The following is a 20,034-nucleotide window of genomic DNA, read 5'->3' on the forward strand; positions in this document are numbered from 1 at the left end:
TTAAAACCCTCATTGTAAGTATATTACTGGTAATAGAAAGTTGCTTGCTGCTCCCCTGTGTATTACACTTGTTCCTTCAAATAAAAGGTTTTGTAGCTACCATGGTTCATCAGAAAACTTCAGCACAAGTGTATTACATAAAACACTATTGGCCGGGCGCGGTGGCTCAAGCCTGTAATCCCAGCACTTTGGGAGGCCAAGACGGGCGGATCACGAGGTCAGCAGATCGAGACCATCCTGGCTAACCCGGTGAAACCCCGTCTCTACTAAAAAATACAAAAAACTAGCCGGGTGAGGTGGCGGGCGCCTGTAGTCCCAGCTACTCGGGAGGCTGAGGCAGGAGAATGGCGTAAACCCGGGAGGCGGAGCTTGCAGTGAACTGAGATCCGGCCACTGCACTCCAGCCTGGGCGACATAGCAAGACTCTGTCTCAAAAAAAAAAAAAAAAAAAAAAACAACAAACCATCGCTCTGTCTCGCAAAGAGACTCAGAAAGTAAAAATAAAAGTGAGAACTCCCACTAATTAGTGAAAATGCTCAAAGCAGGGGATAAGGAAGGAGACCACTACTACTCCTGCTGCCCTCCTCCCCCCACCTTGCCTAGTTCACAAGACAGGAGGAAGGAGAGAAAGAAACAAAAGTAAGATAAATAGCCAGACAACTTTGGCACCACCACCCGGCCCTAGGAGTTAAAAAAAAAAAGTAATAATAATAACATCAACCCCTGGCCTAAACTACTTGTGTTATCTGTAAATCCTAGACACTGTATAAAAAAAAAAAAAGCATTGTAAAACTTTTTGTTCTGTTAGCTGATGCACGTAGCCCCCAGTCACGTTTCCCACACTTGCTCGATTTATCACGACCCTTTCACGTGGACCCCTTAAAGTCGTAAGCCTTTAAAAAGGCCAAGTATTTCTTTTTCGGGGAGCTTGGCTTTTAAGACGCGAGTCTGCTGACGCTCCCAGCTGTATAAAAAACCTCTTCCGCCGGGCGCGGTGGCTCACGCCTGTAATCCCAGCACTTTGGGAGGCCGAGGCGGGCGGATCACAAGGTCAGGAGATCGAGACCACGGTGAAACCCCGTCTCTACTAAAAATACAAAAAATTAGCCGGGCGCGGTGGCGGGCGCCTGTAGTCCCAGCTACTCAGGAGGCTGAGGCAGGAGAATGGCCTAAACCCAGGAGGCGGAGCTTGCAGTGAGCCGAGATCGCGCCACTGCACTCCAGCCTGGGCGACAGAGCGAGACTCCGTCTCAAAAAAAAAAAAAAAAAAAAAAAAAAAAAAAAAAAAAAAAAAAAAACCTCTTCCTTCTTTAATCCGGTGTCTGAGGAGTTTTGTCTGTGGCTCGTCCCGCTACACAACCTCCACCTCCTGGGTTCAAGCAATTCTTCTGACTCAGCCTCCAGAGCAGCTGGGACTACAGGTGCTCCACCACACCCAGTTAATTTTTTTTTTTTTTTTGAGAGGGAGTCTCGCTCCCAGGCTGGAGTGCGGTGGTGGCACGATCTCTGCTCACTGCAAGCTCCACCGCCTGAGTTCACCCCATTCTTCTGCTTCAGCCTCCTGAGTAGCTGGGACTACAGGCGCCCGCCACCACGACGGGCTAATTTTTTGTATTTTTAGTAGAGATGGGGTTTCACCGTGTTAGCCAGGATGGTGTCGATCATCCTGACCTCGTGATCCGCCCGCCTTGGCCTCCCAAAGTGCTGGGATTACAGGCGTTAGCCACCGCGCCCGGTCTAATATTTGTATTATTAGTAGAGACGGGGGTGTCACCGTGTTAGCCAGGCTGGTCTCGAACTCCTGACCTCGTGATCCGCCCGCCTCTGCCCCCCAGCGTCCTGGGATTACAGGCGTGACTCACTGCGCCCGGCCAGCAGAAGGATATTAAAGAGCACCTGCAGGACCTTTCTAACGGGATGTCGGGGGAAGGGCTTGAAGGAGGAACTAGGGAGGCTTCCATAAGATTTTGATTAACAGCCAGCGCTAGGGAAGGTCACAGGGATACAAAAGGGTAGGAGGAGGATCCAGAGACCTCCAAGTTGTGGACTTCGAAGGCATCCGGTTCCTTTCCCAGCTTTGTCAAGAATTCCCTGGGCGGCGGACACCCTCAAAATAAAAAAAAACGGGAACCACAGAGAAGGGGAAAAAGAAGAACCACAAGCGTTTTGAGAAACAAACAGAGGCTGGGCCTAGGGCCTGGGGTGTGCCCTGCAACTGGGGGGGGTGGGGCTGGATGTTCTTGGAGTCAGGGAGCAGCAGCCTCCCACAGGATGTGAGAGAGGAACTGGGGTCTCCAGTCACGGGAGCCAGGAGCCGGCCAGGGCCGCAGGCAGGAAGGGAGCGAGGCTGAAGGGAACGTGAGCCGACCAGGCCCCGATTGAGGGAGGAGGGGCGAGGGGCCTGGACCCCTGGGCCTGAGGGAGGAGGGGCTGGGGGTCTGGACAGTGCGTCTGAAGGAGGAGGGGCTGGGGGTCTCGACACTGGTTCTGAGGGAGGAGGGGCTGGGGGCCTGGACGCCTGGGACGGAGGGAGGAGGCACTGGGGGTCTGGACACTGGGTCCGAGGGAGGAGGGGTTGGGGGCCCGGACTCCTCGGTCGGAGGGTGGAGGGGCTGGTGGCCCGGACTCCTGGGTCCGAGGGTGGAGGAGTTGGGGGCCCGGACTTCTCGGTCGGAGGGTGGAGGAGTTGGGGGCCCGGACTCCTGGGTCCGAGGGAGGAGGAGTTGGGGGCCCGGACTCCTGGGTCCGAGGGAGGAGGAGTTGGGGGCCCGGACTCCTCGGTCGGAGGGTGGAGGAGTTGGGGGCCCGGACTCCTCGGTCGGAGGGTGGAGGGGCTGGGGGCCCGGACTCCTCGGTCGGAGGGTGGAGGAGTTGGGGGCCCGGACTCCTCGGTCGGAGGGTGGAGGGGCTGGGGGCCCGGACTCCTCGGTCGGAGGGTGGAGGGGCTGGGGGCCCGGACTCCTCGGTCGGAGGGTGGAGGAGCTGGGGGCCCGGACTTCTCGGTCGGAGGGTGGAGGAGTTGGGGGCCCGGACTCCTGGGTCCGAGGGAGGAGGAGTTGGGGGCCCGGACTCCTCGGTCGGAGGGTGGAGGAGTTGGGGGCCCGGACTCCTCGGTCGGAGGGTGGAGGGGCTGGGGGCCCGGACTCCTCGGTCGGAGGGTGGAGGAGTTGGGGGCCCGGACTCCTCGGTCGGAGGGTGGAGGGGTTGGGGGCCCGGACTCCTCGGTCGGAGGGTGGAGGGGTTGGGGGCCCGGACTCCTCGGTCGGAGGGTGGAGGGGTTGGGGGCCCGGACTCCTCGGTCGGAGGGTGGAGGGGTTGGGGGCCCGGACTCCTGGGTCCGAGGGAGGAGGGGTTGGGGGCCCGGACTCCTGGGTCCGAGGGAGGAGGGGTTGGGGGCCCGGACTCCTCGGTCGGAGGGTGGAGGGGTTGGGGGCCCGGACTCCTCGGTCGGAGGGTGGAGGGGTTGGGGGCCCGGACTCCTGGGTCCGAGGGAGGAGGGGCTGGGACCTGAGGGGGACGGAAGGGGCGTGACCGAGCTCGGGGCCGGGACTCTCAGCCTATCAAGTTTCTGTAATTAATTAACTAACTGAGATCCAGTTCAGGGGTGAAAGTTCTTCAGGTAGGAGGAGGGCATTGTTGTCAGTCTGGACCGAGCCCGCAGAGCCCCTCCTCGGCGTCCTGGTCCCGGCCCTGCCCTTGGTACCCCGGGAGGAAGGGGCGGGCCGGGGGTCGGGAGGAGTCACGTGCCCCCTCCCGCCCCAGGTCGTCCTCTCAGCATGAGGGTCCCGCGGCCTCAGCCCTGGGCGCTGGGGCTCCTGCTCTTTCTCCTGCCCGGGAGCCTGGGCGCAGGTGAGGGCCGCTGCGGGCCGGGGCCCTGCTGCAGGCGGGCGGTGGGAGGCGGCCCCAGGCAGGCAGGGGCGAAGCCAGCGGGACCCGAGTTCCCCGCGAGTCCCGGGCGCTGCCTTCTCCGCTCAGTTCACTTTCTCAGCGTCTCCTGCTGGGCCTGAGGCTGAGAACCACCTGTCGCTTCTGTGTCTCTGTTTCCCTCTCTCTCTCTGGGCCTCTGTCTGGGTCTCTGTCCCTTTCTCTCTCTCTCTCTCTGGGTCTCTGTTTCTCTCCCTGGGTCTCTGTCCCTGTCTTTCTGTCTCTCTGGGTCTCTGTCCCTCTCTCTTTGTCTGGGCCTCTGTCTCTGGGTCTCTGTCTCTGGGTCTCTGTCCCTCTCTCTTTGGGCCTCTGTCTCTGGGTCTCTGTCTCTCTCTGTGTCTCTGTCCTTCTCTCTCTGGGTCTTTGTCCTTCTCTGTCTGTCTCTCTCTGGGTCTCTGTCCCCCCCCCCCCGGGTCTCTGTCCTCTCTCTCTCTCTCTCTGGGTCTCTGTCCTTCTCTCTCTCTCTCTCTGGGTCTCTGTCCATCTCTCTCTCTCTCTCTGGGTCTCTGTCTCTCTCTCTGGGTCTCTGTCTCTCTCTCTCTGGGTCTCTGTCCTCTCTCTCTCTCTCTGGGTCTCTGTCTCTGTCTCCCTCTCTCTCTGGGTCTCTGTCCCTTTTTCTCTCTGGGTCTCTGTCCCCTCCCTCTGAATCTTCCCTCTCCATAATAGATTCTTCTCCCTCCCTGGATATCTGTCCCACTGCAATCTAGTTCCCCGCCCATGTTCTCCCTTCAGCTCTGTCTCTGTCTGCAGAAAGCCACCTCTCCCTCCTGTACCACCTCACCGCGGTGTCCTCGCCTGCCCCGGGGACGCCTGCCTTCTGGGTGTCCGGCTGGCTGGGCCCGCAGCAGTACCTGAGCTACGACAGCCTGAGGGGCCAGGCGGAGCCCTGTGGAGCTTGGGTCTGGGAAAACCAAGTGTCCTGGTATTGGGAGAAAGAGACCACAGATCTGAGGATCAAGGAGAAGCTCTTTCTGGAAGCTTTCAAAGCTTTGGGGGGAAAAGGTGAGATTCGAATCCGGAGGGGCAAGGGGCTGGGTCCATGCTCCTGGGCCCCACTTACATGTGTGTGGGCGCCCCAGGCCCCTACACTCTGCAGGGCCTGCTGGGCTGTGAACTGAGCCCTGACAACACCTCGGTGCCCACCGCCAAGTTCGCCCTGAACGGCGAGGAGTTCATGAATTTCGACCTCAAGCAGGGCACCTGGGGTGGGGACTGGCCCGAGGCCCTGGCTATCAGTCAGCGGTGGCAGCAGCAGGACAAGGCGGCCAACAAGGAGCTCACCTTCCTGCTATTCTCCTGCCCACACCGGCTGCGGGAGCACCTGGAGAGGGGCCGTGGAAACCTGGAGTGGAAGGGTGAGCCGGATCTGCAGCCACAGGCTGTTCTGTCCTCTCTGCCATCACGCCCACCTGCCTCAGTTCCCCTGTCAGGACCCTCAGTCAGCCTCCCACTGCAGCCCACGCTCTGCCCCCATTCCTCAGGGGTTCTTCTACATTCAGCCCTCCCATGGCTCCCCAGCGCCCCCCAAGACAAACTCTTGGCTTCCTTGCCTTTTTTTGTTGAGACGAAGTTTCACTCTTGTTGCCCAGGCTGGAGTGCAATGGTGTGATCTCGGCTCACTGTAACCTCCGCCTCCCGGGTTCAAGTGATTCTCCTGCCTCAGCCTCCCTAGTAACTGGATTACAGGCATGCATCACCATGCCTGGCTAATTTTGTATTTTTAGTAGAGACAGGGTTTCTTCATGCTGGTCAGGCTGGTCTCAAATTCCCAACCGCAGGTGATCCGCCCGTCTCAGCCTCCCAAAGTGCTGGGATTACAAGCGTGAGCCATCGCACCTGGCTGTCTTTTTTTTTTTTTTTTTTTTTTTGAGACAGATTCTCTGTCACCCAGGCTGGAGTGTGGTGGCACAATCTCGGCTCACTGCAGCCTGAACCTCCCAGGCTCAAGCAATCCTCCCACGTCAGCCTCCCAAGTAGCTGCGACCACAGCATCGTCACACCTGGCTGACTTTAATTTTTGTAGACACAGTGTCTCACTACGTTGCCCAGGCTGGTCTTGAACTCCTAGGCTCAAGCAGTCTTACTGCTTTGGCCTCCTGAATAGCTGAGATTACAGGTGCATACCACCATAACCGGCTAATTTTTTTTTTAGTTTTCCGCACAGTCTGCCTCCCAGGCTAGTCTGCAGCAGCGTGATCTCAGCTCGCTGCACACTCTGCTTCCTGGGTTTAAGCGATTCTCCTGCTGCAGCCTCATGAGTAGCTGGCACTACAGGCACATCCACCATCTCTGGCTAATTTTTGTAGTTTTAGTAGAGACAGGGTTTCGTCATGTTAGGTAGGCTGGTCTCAAACTCTTGACCTCAAGTGATCCACTCACCTCAGCCTCCCAAAGTGGTGGGATTACAGGCGTGAGCCACCGCATTTGACCATAACTGGCTAATTTTTAAAATTTGTTGTAGAGATGGCATCTCGCTGTGCTGCCCAGGCCAGACTCAAACTCCTGGCCTCAAGTGATTCTCCCACTTTGGCCTCTCAGGGTGCTGGGATGACAGGTGTGAACCACTGTGCTTGGCCTTCCTTGCCTTAATGCCCTCGTCAGACCCACGCAGCAGCACTTGTCTCTACACAGCTGTCAGAGTCTAGGCTCCAGCCACCCAACATGAGCAATCTTCTCCCTCTGAGCATTTGTTCATCCAGTTCCCCCGGCCCCTCTCTGTTCCACCCTTCCCCCTCTCTGCATATACTCCAGCCCTCCTTATTCTTCAAGGTCGGGGCTGGATATCACTTCCTCTGAGAAGCCTTCTCTCAGCTCTGTAGGGCAGAGTTCACTGTTTCCTCCCCAGCGGCCCCAGATCCCCATTCATTCAACTGTTGGCCAAGAGCATTTGCACTGCCAGACGCCGCTCTGGGACGCCACTCTGGGCCTTGAGCAAAGAGGGAAGTGACACACGTTCACCCTCTGTGGCTTCCAGGCTGCTGGACAAAGATAGATATCGGCTGGGGATTTGCACAGATGTTCATTCCAAGTGCCACAAAGGAGAAGTTGAGACTTAACCAGGTAGTTTTTCTTTGATCGTCTTCTTTCTTTTTTAAGGAGGGAAAATTTCCTTTTTTTTGAGATGGAGTCTCGCTCTTGTCGCCCAGGCTGGAGTGCAATGGCGCAATCTCGGCTCACTGCAACCTCCGCCTCCCAGCTTCAAGTGATTTCTGCCTCAGCCTCCCGAGTTGCTGGGACTACAGGCACGTACCACCATACCTGGCTAATTTTTGTATTTTTTTTAGTAGAGACAGGGTTTCACCATGTTGGCCGGGATGGTCTTGATCTCTTGACCTTGTCATCCGCCTGCCTCGGCTTCCCAAAGTGCAGGGATTACAGACATGAGCCACTGTGCCCGGCCTTTTTTTTTTTTTTTTTTTTTGAGACAGACTTTTGCATTGTTGCCCAGGCTGCAGTGCAGTGGCACAGTCTTGGCTCACTGCAACCTCCACCTCCCAGGGTCAAGCAATTCTCCTACCTCAGCCTCCCGAGTAGCTGGGAATACTGGCACGCACCACCCTGCCTGGCTAACTTTTGTATTTTTAGTAGAGACGGGTTTCACCATGCTGGCCAGGCTGGTCTCGAACACCTGATCTCGTGATCCGCCCACCTTGGCCTCCCAAAGTGCTGGGATTATAGGCGTGAGCCACCACACCTGGCCTAAGTAGGGAAAGTTTCAAACCACACTTAAGTAGACACAATAGTATAAAAAGGACCAGGCATGGTGGCTCATGCCTGTAATCACAGCATTTTGGGAGGCCAAGGCAGGTGGATTGCTTCATCCCAGGAGTTCAAGACCAGCCTGGGCAACATAGCAAGACCTCATCTCTACTAAAAACTCAAAAAATTAGCCTGGCATGGTGGTATGTGCCTCTAGTCCCAGCCACTGGGGAGGCTATGGTGGGAGGATCACTTGAGCTCAGGAGTTTGAGGCAGTAGTGAACTGTGATTGCAATCCTGCACTCCAGCCCAGACTACAGAGCCAGACCCTGTCTCAAAAAGAAAAACAATATGGTGGCCAGACGCGGTGGCTCATGCCTGAATTCCAACACTTTGGGAGGCTGAGGTGGGCAGATCACTTAACAGGAGTTTGAGATAAGCCTGGCCGACATAGTGAAACCCCATCTCTACTAAAAATACAAAAATTAGCCAGGTGCGGTGGTGGGCGCTTGTAATCCCAGCTACCCTCCACTTCAAGTGATCCACCCTCCTTGGCCTCCCAAAGTGCAAGAGTCACGGTGCCCGGCCAGAGTGTTTTGTTGATAAGTACTTTAGTATGTAACTCTACTAGGTAAGGGCATGTAAAAAAAATTAATACCAAAACCATTATCACACCTACGATCAATTAACTGTAACTCCTTAATGGCATCAGATGTCTAGTTTTTGTTCACATTTTCCTGACTGTAAATTTTTTTTTTTGAGACAGTCTCTTTCTCTGTCACCCAGGCTGGAGTGCAGTGGCCGGATCTCAGCTCACTGCAAGCTCTGCCTCCCAGGTTTACGCCATTCTCCTGCCTCAGCCTCCTGAGTAGCTGAGACTACAGGCGCCTGCCACCTTGCCCGGCTAGTTTTTTGTATTTTTTAGTAGAGACGGGGTTTCACCGTGTTAGCCAGGATGGTCTCGATCTCCTGACCTCGTGATCTCCCCGTCTCGGCCTCCCAAAGTGCTGGGATTACAGGCGTGAGCCACGGCGCCCGGCCTGTAAATGTTTTTTAAAGTTTGAATCAGCATCCAGCAAGGTCCACACATTTTGTTGTCTTTTCAGTGTCTTTTTCTGATTGTTGAATTTTTCTTTCTTTCTTTTTTTTTTTTTTTTTTTGAGACGGAGTCTCGCTCTGTCGCCCAGGCTGGAGTGCAGTGGCGCAATCTCGGCTCACTACAAGCTCCGCCTCCCGGGTTCACGCCATTCTCCGGCCTCAGCCTCCCGAGTAGCTGGGACTACAGGCGCCCGCCACTGCGCCCGGCTAATTTTTTCTATTTTTAGTAGAGACGGGGTTTCACCATGGTCTCGATCTCCTGACCTTGTGATCCGCCCGCCTCAGCCTTCCAAAGTGCTGGGATTACAGGCGTGAGCCACCGCGCCCGGCCTTCTTTTTTTTTTAAATTGAGACAGGGTCTTGCTCTGTTGCCAGACTGGAGTCCAGTGGTGCAATCATAGCTCACTGCAGCCGGAACCTCCTGAGCTCAAGTAATTCTCCCACTTGAGCCTCACCGGTAGCTGGGACCACAGGTGTACGCCATCAGCTATTTTTTTGTTTGTTTGTTTTTTGAGACGAAGTCTTACTCTGTCGCCCAGACTGGAGTGCAGAGGCACGATCTCGGCTCATTGCAACTTCTGCCTCCCGGGTCCAAGCAATTCTCCTGCCTCAGCCTCCCAAGTAGCTGGGATTACAGGCACACACCACCATGCCTGGCTATTTTTTGTATCTTTAATAGAGACAGAGTTTCACCATGTTGGCCAGGCAGGTTTTGAACTCCCGACCCCAGGTGATCCACCTCCCTCGGCCTCCCAAAGTGTTGGGATTACAGGCATGAGCCACCGCGCTCAGCCGTATTTTTGTTTTCTTTTTTTTTTTGGAGACGGAGTCTTGCTCTCTCGCCCAGGCTGGAGTGCAGTGGTGCCATCTCAGCTCACTGCAACCTCCACCTCCCGGGTTCAAGCGATTCTCCTGCCTCAGCCTCCTGAGTAGCTGGGATTACAGGCGCCTGCCACCACGCCTGGCTAATTTTTGTATTTTTAGTAGAGATGGGGTTTCACGTGTTAGCCAGGATGGTCTCGATCTCTTGACTCGTGATCCGCCCTCCTCGGCCTCCCAAAGTGCTGGAATTACAGGCATAAGCCACTGTGCCTGGCCATAATTTTTGTATTTTTAGTAGAGACAAGGTTTCACCATGTTGGTCAGGCTGGTCTTGAACTCCTGACCTCATGATCCGCCTACCTCGGCCTCCCAAAGTGCTGGGATTACAGGCGTGAGCTACTGTGCCCGGCTGGATTCCAATTTTTTATCAGATGGGTGTTTTGCAAATATTCCTTACACTCTCTAAGTTGTCTTTTCATTGTTTTAACTGTGCCTTTCAGAAAGAAAAAGTTTTTAACTTCGATAAAATAGTTTATTCTTTTTTTTTTTTTAATCATGGATTATGCTTTTGGTGTCTTATCTCAGAAGTAAGCACTAAACCCAAAATCAGCTAGATCTTCTCCTGTGTATTTTAAGAGTTTTAAAGTTTTGCATTTTACAGTTAGGTCTGTGATTCATTTTGAGGTAATTTGAGTTACTTGTGATCTTGAGTGTCTTTTGATTTACAGGTTTCCCATTTTCTTTTTTTTTTTTTCCCCCTCGTAATTGTGGTTTGCAGAAAGTCCGTTTATGTCCTATTGAGTTTCCCTCAGACTGGATTTTACCCTTTGCATCCTCTGATGTTGCTGGGCATAGTCCTCCTTCTCTTCTTTAAAGGAGCAGCTCGATCTGCAAGCTTGATCAGATTCTGGTTCAGTTTTTATGGCAAGAAAACTTTCGGCCGGGCGCCTGTAATCCCAGCACTTTGGGAGGCCGAGACGGGCGGATCACAAGGTCAGGAGATCGAGACCATCCTGGCTAACACGGTGAAACCCCGTCTCTACTAAAAAAATACAAAAATTAGCTGGGCGAGGTGGCGGGCGCCTGTAGTCCCAGCTGTACTGGAGGCTGAGGCAGGAGAATGGCTTGAACCCAGGAGGCGGAGCTTGCAGTGAGTGGAGATCGCGCCACTGCACTCCAGCCTGGGCGACAGGGCGAGACTCCGTCTCAAAAAAAAAAAACAAAACAAAAAAACTTTCTGGGTAGTTGGTGGTTATGTCTGTGTGCATAGGCTGCAAATATCTGCTCGCTTCTGTGCTGTTCTGCGGACCACTGGATTCGGGTGTTACAAAGTTCTCTGTCAGGTTTTCTCCTGATGCTTTTAGCGGACAGCCATGGCCACTGCCTTAATCTTTTTTATTTATTTATTTATTTATTTTTGAGATGGAGTCTTGCTCTGTCGCCCAGGTTGGAGTGCAGTGGTGTGATCTCGGCTCACTGCAACCTCTGCCTTCCAGGTTCAGGCGATTCTCCTGCCTCAGCCTCCTGAGTAGCTGGGATTACAGGCGCATGCCACTATGCCCGGCTAATTTTTGTATTTTTTTGGTAGAGATGGGGTTTCACCATGTTGGTCAGGCTGGTCTTGAACTCCTGACCTTGTGATCCACCTGCCTCGGCCTCCCAAAATGCTGGGATTACAGGCATGAGCCAGCGCGCCTGGCCTTTTTTTTTTTTTTTTTTTTTTTGAGAGGGAGTCTCCCTCTGTCACCAGGCTGGAGTGCAGTGGGCATGATCTCGGTTGACTGCAACCTCCACCCCTCAGGTTCAAGTGATCCTCCTGCCTCAGCCTCCTTAGTCGCTGGAATTACAGGTGCACACTACCACACCCAGCTACTTTTTGTATTTTTAGTAGAGACGGGGTTTCACCATGTTGGCCAGGATGGATTTCTTTTTTTTTAGAGAGATGGAGTTTCACTCTTATTGCCCAGGCTGTAATACCATGGCATGAACTCGGCTCACTGCAACCTCTGCCTCCTAGATTCAAGTAATCCTCCTGCCTCAGCTTCCAGGGTAGCTGGGACTACAGGCATGCGCCACCATGCACAGCTAATTTTTATATTTTTAGTAGAGACGGGGTTTCACCATGTTGGCGAAGCTGTTCTCGAACTCCTGATATCAGGTGATCCGCCTGCCTCAGCCTCGCTGAGTGCTGGGATTACAGATGTGAGCCACCATGCCTGGCCTGGTTTGGTATTTTGTTAAACAGAACCAGGCCGGGCGCGGTGGCTCAAGCCTGTAATCCCAGCACTTTGGGAGGCCGAGGCGGGTGGATCACGAGGTCAGGAGATCGAGACTATCCTGGCTAACATGGTGAAACCCCGTCTCTACTAAAAATACAAAAAACTAGCCGGGCGTGGTGGCGGGCGCCTGTAGTCCCAGCTACTTGGGAGGCTGAGGCGGGAGAATGGCGTGAACCCGGGAGGCGGAGCTTGCAGTGAGCCGAGATCACGCCACTGCACTCCAGCCTGGGAGACACAGCGAGACTCCGTCTCAAAAAAAAAAAAAAAAAAAAAAAAGAACCAAAGGCCAGACAGATTTTCTGTGCTTGGATTTAGTTTATATTGGAGCTACCTTGGAGGCTAAAGGCACGCGGCTTTGAGCGCGAAACAGGAAGATACAGATTTGCTGAAAAGAATAGTAAACATAAAGCAGGCCGGGCGCGGTGGCTCAAGCCTGTAATCCCAGCACTTTGGGAGGCCAAGGCGGGCGGATCACAAGGTCAGGAGATCGAGACCACAGTGAAACCCCATCTCTACTAAAAATACAAAAAATTAGCCGGGCGCGGTGGCAGGCACCTGTAGTCCCAGCTACTCAGGAGGCTGAGGCAGGAGAATGGCGGGAACCCGGGAGGCGGAGCTTGCAGTGAGCCGAGATCGCGCCACTGCACTCCAGCCTGGGCAACAGCGTGAGACTCCGTCTCAAAAAAAAAAAAAAAAAAAACAAAAAAAAAACATAAAGCAGAAGCCAGAACTGCTGATGGCGGTCAGCCTGGCCCTCCCTTCCACTTGACTGTGCAGCAAATTCTGCCAACCTGCCAGAGAGGCAGCTCCAGGAGAGAGAAGCTGCTAGGCTTTCCTCAAGCAGCAAATGTTTTCTGCTGAGCAACCAAAACCACGATCCCAGCCAAGACCCACGATTGTCCAGATCTACCCTCCCCGAAGGGAACTTGGGCAGTAATGCCCAGACCTAGGCAGTTGCTGAAATCTTTGCCTTTTTTTTTTTTTTCTTTTTTAGCTGGGATCTTGCTCTGTCACCCAGACTGAAGTGGAGTGCAGTGACATTGTCATAGCTCCATGTAGCCTTGGACTCCCAAGCTTAAGCAGTCCTCCCGCCTCAGCCTTCCAAGTAGCAGGGACTACAGGCACACGCCACCATGCCTGGCTAACATTTTCTATTTTTTTATAGAGATGGGGTATTACTTTGTTGCCCAGGCTGGCCTAGCAGTCTTGGGTTTGGCCGGGCCTGGTGGCTCATGCCTATAATCCCAGCACTTTGGGAGGCTGAGGCAGGCGGATCACAAGGTCAGGAGTTCAAGACCAGCCTGGCCAATATGGTGAAACCCTGTCTCTACTAAAAATACAAAAATTAGCCGGGTGTGGTGGTGGGCGCCTGTAATCCCAGCTACTTGATAGGCTGAGGCAGGAGAATTGCTTAAACCCGGGAGGCAGAGGTTGCAGTGAGCCAAGATCGTGCCACTGCACTCCAGCCTGGGCAACAGAAAGAGACTTCATCTCAAAAAAAAACCAAAAAATAGAAATCCTGGGCATAAGGGATCTTTCTGCCTTGACTTCCCAAGGTGCTGGGATTGCAGGTATGAGCCACCGCACCCGCTTTTTTTTTTTTTTTTTTTTCTTTGAGACAGGCACTTGCACTGTTGCCTAGACTGGAGTGCAGTAGCGGGATTAGAGTTCACTGCAGCCTCAACCTCCCAAGCTCAGGCGATCTTCCTACCTCAGCCTCCCTGAAGGGATGGGGCCACAGGTGTGTACCCCCACACGTAGTTAATTTTTAAAATTTTTCAGAGACGGGTTTCTCCATGTCGCCCAGGCTGGTCTTGAACTCCTGGCTTCCAGTGATCCTCCTGCCTCAGCTTCCCGAAGTGCTGGGATTACAGGCGTGAGACCACTGCACCCAACGTTTTTTCACTCCCTTAACGAAACCTTTGGATGAACAAAAATTCTTAATTTTGGTGAAGTTCAGTTTATCTATTTCCATTTATACATTTTATAAAGTTTATGAATTTTTTTTGTTTGTTTTGTTTTTTTTTTGTTTTTTTGAGACGGAGTCTCGCTCTCGCCCAGGCTGGAGTGCAAGTGGCGCGATCTCCTCTGCTCACTGCAAGCTCCGCCTCCCGGGTTCCCGCCATTCTCCTGCCTCAGCCTCCCGAGTAGCTGGGACTACAGGCGCCAGCCACCACGCTCGGTTAGTTTTTTGTATTTTTAGTAGAGACGGGGTTTCACCGAGTTAGCCAGGATGGTCTCGATCTCCTGACCTTGTGATCCGCCCGCCTCGGCCTCCCAAAGTGCTGGGATTACAGGCGTGAGCCACCGCGCCCGGCCTTTTTTTTTTTTTTTTTTAGACGGAGTCTTGCTCTGTCGCCCGGGCTGGAATGCAATGGTGCAACCTCTGCCCACTGCAACCTTCGCATTCCGAGTTCAAGTGGTTCTCCTGTCTCAGCCTCCTGAGTAACTGGGACTATAGGCGCCTGCCATCATGCCCAGCTAATTTTATGTATTTTTAGTAGAGATGGGGTTTCACCATATTGGCTAAGCTGCTCTTGAACTCCTCACCTTGTGACCCACCCGCCTCAGCCTCCCAAAGTGCTGGGATTACAGGTGTGAGCCACTGTGCCTGGCCCCAAGTTTATAAATTTTAATTTATAAAGCTCAATTTTATCTTTGATTCTGTAGCTTTGTTGTGTATTCTCTTTAAGGAATCTTTCCTCCGAGAAAGGTATTCACCTATGTCTTCTAGAAGCTTAGTTGATGAATAGCTTCCACATTTAGTGATACCATTGATTTTGAGTTAATTGCCTGTTATGATGAGGGTAGGAGTTGAGGTTCATATGTCCAGCCAGCATCATTTGTTGCTAGACCATCATCCCCTCTCCCTCACTGGACTGCAGGGGAGTGTGTTTTGTGTGTAAGGTGTGGATCTGCTTCTGACCCTCTCCTATTCTGCTGATTATTGGACTTAGTGTCAGTACCTCACTCTTGATTTGATGTAGCTTTTTTTTTTTTTTTTTCTTTTTTGAGATGGAGTCGCACTCTGTCGCCCAGGCTGGAGAGTAGTGGTGTGATCTCGGCTTACTGCAAGCTCCGACTCCCGCGTTCACGCCATTCTCCTGCCTCAGCCTCCCGAGTAGCTGGTACTACAGGCGCCCGCCACCACACCCGGCTCATTTTTTTGTATTTTTAGTAGAGATGGAGTTTCACTGTGTTAGCCAGGATGGTCTTGATCTCCTGACCTCCTGATCTGCCCACCTTGGCCTCCCAAAATGCTGGGATTCCAGGTGTGAGCTACTGCACCCATCCTGAATCTATTTTTATGAGAGACATTGGCCTTAAGTTCTCTTTCTTATAATGTCCTTTGTTGTCAAGATGATGCTGACCTCATAAAATATGCTGGGAGAGTGTTTCCTCTGTTTTATTGCCTGAAGAGTTTGCGTAGGAGTAGAATCATTTCTACATTGGAAGAATTCACTAATTGATGTCTTCCGGACCTGGAATTTTAGTTTTCGGAAAGTTTTTTTTGTTTTGTTTTGTTTTGTTTTTTTTTGAGACGGAGTCTCGCTCTGTCGCCCAGGCTGGAGTGCAGTGGCCGGATCTCAGCTCACTGCAAGCTCCGCCTCCTGGGTTTTTACGCCATTCTCCTGCCTCAGCCTCCCGAGTGGCCGGGACTACAGGCCCCCACCACCTCGCCTGGCTAGTTTTTTGTATTTTTTAGTAGAGACGGGGTTTCACCGTGTTAGCCAGGATGGTCTCGAACTCCTGACCTCGTGATCCGCCCGTCTCGGCCTCCCAAAGTGCTGGGATTACAGGCTTGAGCCACCGCGCCTGGCCAGTTTTCGGAAAGTTTTAAACTATGGATTAAACATTTTATTTATTTATTTTTTTTGAGACGGAGTCTCGCTCTGTCGCCCAGGCTGGAGTGCAGTGGCGCGATCTCGGCTCACTGCAAGCTCCGCCTCTCGGGTTCACGCCATTCTCCTGCCTCAGCCTCCCGAGTAGCCGGGACTACAGGCGCCCACAACCGTGCCCGGCTAATTTTTTGTATTTTTAGTAGAGACGGGGTTTCACCGTGGTCTCGATCTCCTGACCTTGTGATCCGCCCGTCTCGGCCTCCCAAAGTGCTGGGATTACAGGCGTGAGCCACCGCGCCCGGCAGATTAAACATTTTAAATAGGCCGGGCACGGTGCATCACGCCTGTAATCCCAACACTTTGAGAGGCTGAAGTGGGTAGATCACAATGTCAGGAATTTGAGACCAGCTTGGCCAATATGGTGAGACCCTGTCTCTACTAAAAACAAAATTACCTGGTGTGGTGGTGTGTGCACCTGTAGTCCCAGCTACTCGGGAGACTGAGAGAGAAGAAACACTTGAACCCAGGAGGCGGGGGTTGCAGTGAGCTGAGATCATGTGTGGGTGACGGAGCAAGACTCTATCTCAGAAAAAAAAAAAAAAAAAAAAGGCCGGGCGTGGTGGCTCATGCCTGTAATCCCAGCACTTTGGGAGGCTGAGGCGGGCAGATCACGAGTTCAGGAGATTGAGACCAACATCCTGGCTAAGATGGTGAAACCCCATCTCTACTAAAAATACAAAAATCTATCGGCATGGTGACGGGCGCCTGTAGTTGCAGCTACTCGGGAGGCTGAAGCAGGAGAATGGCCTAAACCTGGGAGGCGGAGCTTGCAGTGAGCAGAGATCCTGCCACTGCACACCAGCCTGGACGACAGAGCGAGACTCCGTCTCAAAAAAAAAAAAAAAAAAAAGGGCCAGGCGCGGTGGCTCAAGCCTGTAATCCCAGCACTTTGGGAGGCCGAGACGGGCGGATCACGAGGTCAGGAGATCCAGACCATCCTGGCTAACACGGTGAAACCCCGTCTCTATTAAGAAATACAAAAAAAAAAAACTAGCCAGGCGAGGTGGCGGGCGCCTGTAGTCCCAGCTACTCGGGAGGCTGAGGCCGGAGAATGGCGTGAACCCGGGAGGCGGAGCTTGCAGTGAGCTGAGATCCGGCCACTGCACTCCAGCCTGGGTGACAGAGCGAGACTCCGTCTCAAAAAAAAAAAAAAAAAAAAAAAAAAAAAAAAAAAAAAAAAAGGAAATACTTACAGGACTGCTGACATTTTAAATTTCCTCTTGTGTCAGTTTAGAAGGTTGTATTTATCAAGAATGTGTTCAGTTCATCTAAATTTTCAAATGTGTTAGTATGGAATTTTTCATAATTATCCTCTATCTTTTTTTTTTCCTTTCCCCAAGACGGGGTCTCGCTCTGTCACTCAGGCTGGAGTGCAGTGGCGCGATCCCAGCTCACTGCAACCTCTGCCTTCCAAGTTCAAGCGATTCTCCTGCCTCAGCCTCCTGAGTAGCTGGGACTACAGGTGCCCAGCTAATTTTTGTATTTTTAGTAGAGATGGGGTTTCACCACGTTGGCCAGTCTGGTCTCAAACTCCTGACCCCAGGTGATCCACCCACTTTGTCCTCCCAAAGTGTTGGGATTACAGTCCTGAGCCACCATTCCCAGCCCAGGGAGGTGACATCTTGAGGGGACACCTTCAGGGTGGATAGGTTCAGTCTCTGTCACCTGGGAAGCGCCTCCTCTTTTACCACCACATTATCCGGGGTTAGCACATTGCAAACATGGAGGCCTCTTTCTGTCATTACCCAGCCCTGGCCCTGGGAGTGGTGGGCTCGGGGCTTAGACCTGTCTGCCTGGTTTCCTGCAGAGCCCCCCTCCATGCGCCTGAAGGCCCGACCCGGCAACCCTGGCTTTTCCGTGCTTACCTGCAGCGCCTTCTCCTTCTACCCTCCGGAACTGCAACTGCGGTTCCTGCGGAATGGGATGGCCGCTGGCACCGGACAGGGCGACTTCGGCCCCAACAGTGACGGCTCCTTCCACGCCTCGTCGTCACTAACAGTCAAAAGTGGCGATGAGCACCACTACTGCTGCATCGTGCAGCACGCGGGGCTGGCGCAGCCCCTCAGGGTGGAGCTGGGTGAGGCCCCGCCCGGTGCTGATGCTCCTGGTTTCCCGTTGCCTTGTCTCACTGCTGCGCCGGTCCTTCCTGAGTCTGACCTTCCTCCCCGCTGCTGCCATCTCCTTGAATCTGACTGCCTTGTGCCTCGCGCCTTTCAGTGCCCCCAAAGCCTGATGCCTTGTCCTTCCCAAGGCCGACTGCCTTCCGTCCTGCTGCTTCTGGCCTCACTGAGTCTGAAGAGCTGTTAACCACCATGGCCAGTCCTCCCTGAGTCTGACCGTCTTCCATCCTGCTGCTGCTGCAGCTGCCGGTCTTCCTGGAATCTGACCATTCGTTGTCTGCTATGCCCGTCCTCACCAAGACTGACCACTTGCTGCCTTGCTACTGCCGGGGCCCATGAGGCTGACTTCCCACTGCTCTGCCTGCCTCTCCCCGCTGCGCCGGGACAGCCCCACCCTGCCGCTGCTGGTCCATTGCCGGTGTGACCGCGGCGGCCGCTCGTGCTGTGGCTGGTTCTTACATCCAGCCTGGGGGCACCCTGCCGAGATCGCCCGCCTGGCCTTGCCTCTGTCCATCAGACACTTGGTGCTGGGATCTCCGAGGCTGGGAGGGACTGGGACCCCCCAGTGCTGTGTCCTGACTGGGTGGGGGTGGACGGGCTGCTCCACATCTCACAGCGTTCTCTGGCTGCAGAAACTCCAGCCAAGTCCTCGGTGCTCGTGGTGGGAATCGTCATCGGTGTCTTGCTACTCACGGCAGCGGCTGTAGGAGGAGCTCTGTTGTGGAGAAGGATGAGGAGTGGGCTGCCAGGTGTGGGCAGCGGGAGGAAGAGCCTTGGAGAGAGGGACAGAGACCCCAAGAGAGGGGCACACAGACCTGGGAGGAGAGACCTGGTGTGGGGACAGACCCAAAGAGAGGAGGACAGAGACCAGAGAGAAGTGGAGACAGAAACCCAGAGACGGGGGAACAGAGGCACAGAGAGAGGGGACAGAGGAAGGGGGAGACAGAGACCCCGAGGAGGGAGGCAAAGATGTAGAAAGAGGGGGGATGGAAAATTGGGAGAAGGGGAGACAGGCCCAGAAGGAAGGGGTTAGAGACTGAGGGAGTGTGTGTGAGACACACACAGAAATGGGGGATGCCAGTCAGACCCAGAGCACCTCAGAGATTCTGATGACCTCCCCCTCTCTCTCCACAGCCCCTTGGATCTCCCTCCATGGAGATGACACCGGGTCCCTCCTGCCCACCCCGGGGGAGGCCCAGGATGCTGATTCGAAGGATATAAATGTGATCCCAGCCACTGCCTGACTATCTGCCATTCCGACTGCTAAAAGCGAATGTAGTCAGGCCCCTTTCATGCTGTGAGACCTCCTGGAACACTGGCATCTCTGAGCCTCCAGAAGGGGTCCTGGGCCCTGTTGTCCTCCCTCTGGAGCCCCATCCTGTGGTCTGCCTCAGTTTCCCCTCCTAATACATATGGCTCTTTTCCACCTCGATAATATAACACAAGTTTGGGCCCGAATCAGTGTGTTCTCATCATTTTTCAGGCAGGGGAGGTAAGGGAATAAATCAGGGGACTGAATGGCCGCTGAGACTCAGATCTCTCCTACAGGTAACATGCTGCCACAGGGGAACCTGCCAGTTTTATACATCAGGTCATGTATTTTCTTTTTCTTTCTTTCTTTCTTTTTTTTTTTTGACGGAGTCTTGCTCTGTTTGCCCAGGCTGAAGTGCAGTGGCGTGATCTTGGCTCACTGCAAGCTCCACCTCTTGGGTTCACACCATTCTGCCTCAGCCTCCCAAGTAGCTGGGACTACAGGTGCCTGCCACCACACCTGGAAAATTTTTTGTATTTTTAGTAGAGATGGGGTTTCACCATGTTAGCCAGGATAGTCTCGATCTTCTGACCTGGTGATCCACCTGCCTCTGCCTCCCAAAGTGCTGGGATTACAGGTGTTAGCCACTGCGCCCAGCCTGTTCTTTTTTTTTTTTTTTTTTTTTTTTGAGGTGGAATCTTGCTCTATAGCCCACGCTGCCAGGCTGGAGTACAGTGGCTTGATCTCGGTTCACCACAACCTCCACTTCCCAGGTTCAAGCGATTCTCCTGCCTCAGCCTCCCTAGTAGCTGGGATTACAGCCATGCGCCACCACACCTGGCTAATTTTGTATGTTTAGTAGAGACGGGAGTTTCACCATGTTGGTCAGGCTGGTCTGGAACTCTTGACCTTAGGTGATCCACCTGCCTCAGCCTCCC

The 20,034-nt window shown here is 53.6% G+C and overlaps 1 protein-coding gene across 8 annotated transcripts; it reads left to right on the forward strand.

Moving 5' to 3' along the window:
* Positions 1 to 1,403: 1,403 nt before the first annotated feature.
* Positions 1,404 to 19,302, forward strand: LOC105497197 (Fc gamma receptor and transporter). 8 transcript variants are annotated; one of them, XR_011617784.1, is made up of 9 exons: positions 1,933 to 2,358; positions 3,763 to 3,849; positions 4,657 to 4,926; positions 5,004 to 5,279; positions 6,899 to 6,984; positions 13,445 to 13,563; positions 17,532 to 17,801; positions 18,477 to 18,593; positions 18,979 to 19,302. XR_011617784.1 is itself a non-coding variant. In XM_071087474.1 (7 exons), the coding sequence occupies exons 2-7, from the start codon at positions 3,777 to 3,779 to the stop codon at positions 19,086 to 19,088; spliced, it is 1,098 nt and encodes a 365-aa protein (XP_070943575.1). In that variant the 5' UTR covers positions 1,404 to 1,421; positions 3,763 to 3,776; the 3' UTR covers positions 19,089 to 19,302. The 8 variants fall into 8 exon arrangements, 7 of the variants coding, with proteins under 7 accessions (XP_070943575.1, XP_070943576.1, XP_070943577.1 ...); XM_071087474.1 differs by lacking the exons at positions 1,933 to 2,358; positions 6,899 to 6,984; positions 13,445 to 13,563 and adding an exon at positions 1,404 to 1,421 and having other exon boundaries at positions 4,675 to 4,926; XM_071087475.1 differs by lacking the exons at positions 17,532 to 17,801; positions 18,477 to 18,593; positions 18,979 to 19,302 and adding an exon at positions 14,838 to 15,329 and having other exon boundaries at positions 1,911 to 2,358.
* Positions 19,303 to 20,034: the final 732 nt, after the last annotated feature.

Source organism: Macaca nemestrina, chromosome 20 (genome assembly GCF_043159975.1).
Source record: "Macaca nemestrina isolate mMacNem1 chromosome 20, mMacNem.hap1, whole genome shotgun sequence".
Taxonomy (NCBI): domain Eukaryota; kingdom Metazoa; phylum Chordata; class Mammalia; order Primates; family Cercopithecidae; genus Macaca; species Macaca nemestrina.

What these genes read in the sequence shown, in the direction of transcription:
- LOC105497197 (XM_071087471.1), top strand. Translation starts at nt 3,777, where the DNA reads ATGAGGGTCCCGCGGCCTCAGCCCTGGGCGCTGGGGCTCCTGCTCTTT. An exon ending in TGGAAACCTGGAGTGGAAGG is followed by an intron (nt 5,280 to 17,531) that starts GTGAGCCGGATC and finishes GGTTTCCTGCAG; the next exon opens with AGCCCCCCTCCATGCGCCTG. An exon ending in GCCCCTCAGGGTGGAGCTGG is followed by an intron (nt 17,802 to 18,476) that starts GTGAGGCCCCGC and finishes CTCTGGCTGCAG; the next exon opens with AAACTCCAGCCAAGTCCTCG.